This window comes from Hevea brasiliensis, chromosome 14 (genome assembly GCF_030052815.1).
Source record: "Hevea brasiliensis isolate MT/VB/25A 57/8 chromosome 14, ASM3005281v1, whole genome shotgun sequence".
NCBI lineage: Eukaryota > Viridiplantae > Streptophyta > Magnoliopsida > Malpighiales > Euphorbiaceae > Hevea > Hevea brasiliensis.
In genome coordinates this window covers 60,180,538-60,185,531 of record NC_079506.1, presented here as the reverse complement: position 1 = coordinate 60,185,531, position 4,994 = coordinate 60,180,538, and the positions used below count along the sequence as shown (strand labels likewise).

General features: G+C 32.1%; 1 protein-coding gene across 1 annotated transcript; it reads left to right on the top strand.

The window, feature by feature from the left end:
• Positions 1-546: 546 nt before the first annotated feature.
• On the top strand, positions 547-3,781 carry LOC110668474 (calcium and calcium/calmodulin-dependent serine/threonine-protein kinase). The gene is made up of 7 exons (XM_021829723.2): positions 547-1,470; positions 1,900-1,954; positions 2,046-2,156; positions 2,247-2,479; positions 2,584-2,791; positions 3,296-3,355; positions 3,427-3,781. The coding sequence occupies exons 1-7, from the start codon at positions 626-628 to the stop codon at positions 3,601-3,603; spliced, it is 1,689 nt and encodes a 562-aa protein (XP_021685415.2). The 5' UTR covers positions 547-625; the 3' UTR covers positions 3,604-3,781.
• The last annotated feature ends 1,213 nt before the right edge of the window (positions 3,782-4,994 follow it).

The following is a 4,994-nucleotide window of genomic DNA, read 5'->3' as shown; positions in this document are numbered from 1 at the left end:
TTATAGCAATTTCAAACTTTCTAGGAGAATTAATAAAAGAGAATTTAATTAAATTGAATTCATTTATTTTTAGACTTTTCAAACGCACCTTCAACAAATTAAAAAAGTAAAAATTTTAAAAGTTTTAAAATCTTAAAAAAGTTTTATTACACTTGTACAACACAGAGCATATGAGTTTTTTAAGGAAATTTCTTATCTTGTATAAATACCCAACTAATAGAAAAGTACATACACATCTTGTTATAAAGGACCACTACTATTTTAATTAAGCTAACAATTGATGATTGACCGAGTATATATATCCTGATATAATTAAGAATTACTCATTATTTTAAATATACATATATAAAAGTTTAGTTGACCGTATCACTTGTCTCTTTCTTCCTCAGCTCTTATTTTACTTATGATTTTAATTAAAACGGCAATTGATGATTGACTGGGTGTACACCCGAACATGGAAGAATTACTCGTTTTTTCAAACACACATATACAAAGGATTAGTTGACTGTTTCATTGTCTCTTTCTTCCTCAGCTCTTATTCTTGAGATTATTCCATTGTTCGCATCTGATCAATTTCTTTTCATATTTTATGGTATAAACTAATGCAAAATTTCATATTAGGCTGATGTCATTTATACCAATCCGCGTTTCAACCTTTCCATTCTTCCTTATAATTATTGGATACACCTGTCCAGTAGCTTCCCTTATTGTTTGTTTCTCTACATATTCCCAAGTCTTCAAGATTCCATTTCTTTTGGGTGTTTCCTGGAGAATTCCTTCCATGGGACAGAAAACTAGAAAACTTTCAGATGAATATGAAGTTTCGGACATTCTTGGGAGAGGTGGATTCTCAGTTGTAAGAAGAGGTATAAAGAAGTCCAGTGGAGAGACAAGTCATGTAGCCATCAAGACTCTCAGAAGATTAGGTCCATCAACTCCTTCAAGAATCCCTCGCGTCAACTTTCCAACATGGAAGCAGGTTTCCATATCCGATGCCTTGCTTACCAATGAGATATTGGTTATGAGAAAGATTGTTGAAAACGTATCACCCCATCCCAATGTCATTGACCTTTATGACGTCTATGAGGATCAAAATGGTGTGCATCTTGTCCTAGAGCTTTGTTCGGGCGGCGAGCTTTTTGATCGGATCGTAGCCCGGGACAGGTACTCGGAGATTAAAGCAGCAGCTGTAGTTAGGCAGATTGCGAGAGGGTTAGAGGCTCTTCACAGGGCCAATATCGTACACAGGGACTTGAAGCCAGAGAACTGTCTTTTCTTGAATGAAAGTGATGACTCTACTTTGAAGATCATGGACTTTGGATTGAGTTCTGCGGAGGAATTCACAGATCCAGTTGTTGGGCTGTTTGGTTCTATTGATTATGTTTCACCAGAGGCTCTTTCTCAGGGCAGAATAAGTTCTAAAAGCGATATGTGGTCTTTGGGAGTAATCATGTATATTCTGCTCTCTGGGTAAGTAGTTAATTTTCTGTTCTAACTCAAATTTTAACTCTATTTAGTCAAGAATTTAATTAGTGAAGTTGTTAGTATAAGAAACGAATATACTCTTGTGATGGGATTCATATAAGATCCGCTATATAATCAATGGTTATAATAGACTGATTCTTCTTATTTGTTAAATACCTTCTTGAGAATGATCTATTCTACATATCGATAATTTATTCTATAAAACCATTATATGTATAGTAGATATATTCTCATCATTAATTATAATGAATCCATGATTATAATAAAATCATTATATATACGAAAAGCTTATTCTAATAGTTTTCAAAAAGTAAAGTTACTGTATCAGTCTGTTATTTATTTGTCAAATACCCTTTTGAGGAAGAAGTTCAATTTCCTTACAAATGTAATAATTTTGTTATTTAACTTTTTCAGGTATCCACCATTCATTGCACAGTCAAACCGGCAGAAGCAACAAATGATAATTGCTGTATGCTTGATGATGTGATAAACATTTTCCAATTTTAACATTTTATTCATTTATTCTGTTGTTCTAAGAGGAAAATGATTTGGCTGAGCAGGGTGAATTCAGTTTCTATGAGAAGACTTGGAGGAATATTACTTCCTCAGCAAAGCAATTGATTACTGATCTCTTACAAGTTGATCCTGATAAGAGACCAAGTGCTCTAGATGTAACGACAATGTTTGCTCAATTGTCTTTATTGATTTTTCTCTTCCAGTGCATTTAATTTAACACTGCATATATTCTATGGAGATCACAGATTCTCAACCATCCATGGGTAAGAGGTGATTTGGCGAAAGAGGAACAAATGGACCCTGAGATCGTATCAAGACTGCAGAGTTTCAATGCCCGTCGCAAACTCCGAGCTGCAGCAATAGCGAGCGTGTGGAGCAGCACAATCTTTTTGAGAACCAAGAAGTTAAAATCTTTACTGGGCTCCCATGACCTTAAAGAAGAAGAAATTGAGAATCTCAGGATACATTTTACAAAACTGTGAGTACTCCAAGCTAATTATTGCCTAAGATTTTCCCATATAAACTGTTGAATGGCAAGAAATTGGGTTGGTGTGCTAAATTTATCTTGGCGAACAAGTGCAGATGTGCGAAAGGCGACAATGCCACTCTATCAGAATTTGAAGAGGTGCTAAAGGCAATGAACATGTCTTCACTAATCCCTCTAGCACCACGCATATTTGATCTCTTTGACAACAATCGTGATGGAACAGTTGACATGAGAGAGATACTCTGTGGGTTCTCCAGCTTGAGGAACTCTCAAGGAGACGCTGCTCTTCGGCTGTGCTTCCAGGTGCATTCTCTTTCCGTTGTATTACCATTTTTCACAAATACAAAAATCATACACCAAACACCTTTATATTCTAGTGATCAAAACTCTGGCATGTATTAAAGTTTCCCAGTAATATTTTGCAAATTTTTCAATAATATTCTGCAAGGATTACCTGTATAAAGCGCAAACATAACTTGTGCTAAGAAATTTAATCCTCATTCCTGAGCAGAATGCGGTTCAACTAAAAAAAATAAAAAATCAATCCAACACATTTAATTTAGAAATTCAGTTCAAATTTTTTGATAATTTAGTTCACTTCAGTTTTAATTTGAAAACTTAATCAATTCATTTTGATTTAGTTTTCTAAGAAAAGATTGATAGAATCGAATGAACTGAATAGTTTTATATATATATATATATATATATATATATATATATTTATTTATTTATTTATTTATTTATTTATTTATAAGCATTTTTTAAGGTATCCAGCTAATTTTGTTAATTGAAATATTGGGGCCATAGATGTATGATACAGACAGATCTGGATGCATCACAAAGGAAGAAGTAGCATCCCTGCTCAGGGTAAATTCACTTCCTCTAATCTCTATAGCTTTGAAAAAAAAGATGACACTAAAAACAATTTTATTGAGCAGGCATTGCCAGAGGACTGCCTTCCAGCAGATATCACAGAACCTGGAAAACTGGATGAAATATTTGATCGAATGGATGCTAACAGTGATGGAAAAGTCACCTTCGATGAGTTCAAAGCTGCCATGCAAAGAGACAGTTCCCTGCAGGATGTACTCCTCTCCTCTCTTCGCCAACAATAATTTTGCAATTATATAGCGCCTTTGCTTTTCCCATATTTTGTTTGAGCTTTTCTTGTTACAGGCAATAGAAACTGCAACAAAATGAGGTGAAAAAAGATATTACTAGTCTCTTAAGAATTTGCTATGAACATGTCATTCTAATACAATGCCAAACCAAAATCACCAATGCCTGCTTTAATGGATTTCGTTACAGTAGCAAAAGATCTTTAGGAGGATGACATGATGCAAGCTTCTTTATATGCTAAAACTCATTTTCCTTCATAAATTTGATGAACATACTAATATAAGAACAGCTAAACCTTCACGTTATATTTGGATGGGAAGGAAAGAAAATAATGGAAGGGTTTTTTTATGTTTAGATATAGGAAGGGGAAATATTGAAAGAAAAATGATTGGTTGAATAATTAAATTAAATTTCTACCCTTAAATAATAAGAAAACCTAAAATATATAGAGATATTTTTATAATTTTAAATATTTTCTTCTCACTTTTCCTTTAGTTTGGACAGAAAATGGAAGTGAAATTTAACATTTTCTTTTTCAAAATTGTATTTCCTTCCTAGTTTCACTTAACCAAGCATAAATTAAGCAAAAAAATAAGATTATTTTCTTATCAAAATTTCCTTCCTAATGTTTTTTAATCCAAATGCAGTATTAATGCTAAATTAGTTAATTAGAATCTAAGTATTTATATATTTTATGCCATTCAGCTGCTTTTTGTATATGTGTGTTTCATTGACCCACTCAAGAATGCTTTTTTTTTATTATTAAAAATTTTATTTTACTTGAAGATTCATTTGGATAAATATCCAATTTAACTGAATAATTATTTGAATTTATGTTTTAAATAAACAAATCAACATAACAATATGTTATCATTTTAAATCAACTTTTTAGAAAATTGATTTATTCACTTTTGAAGTGAATGGACACTATATTCGTAGATTTGAAAATCACTTGTTGATAAAATATATATATATATATATATATATATATATATATATATATATATATATATATATATATATATATATATATATATATATATAATTTTATGATTTTCATTTATCAATTGAATATCGTGGGCTCTACAAGAAAACTTAATACCAAATCAACAATCAAATTAAATAAAAAACAGTCAATATGAACCACAAACAAACAATAAAATTTAAATGATAACAATATAAAATCAAGAGAAAAAGGATTAGAGTAGCCTGTGAATCTGTGGATTGAAACAGGCTGAATTTTGGCGCTACCCTTTGGGAGGAAATTGCCCGTCTGCACCGAGTAATCAATCAACCACGTCCCTCTTGCAAGATACTTCAATCCGTTGGAGCTCTTGTGTGTAGTTAAGAGTTACCCGAACCGATTATTCTCAATGCTCAGAATTTT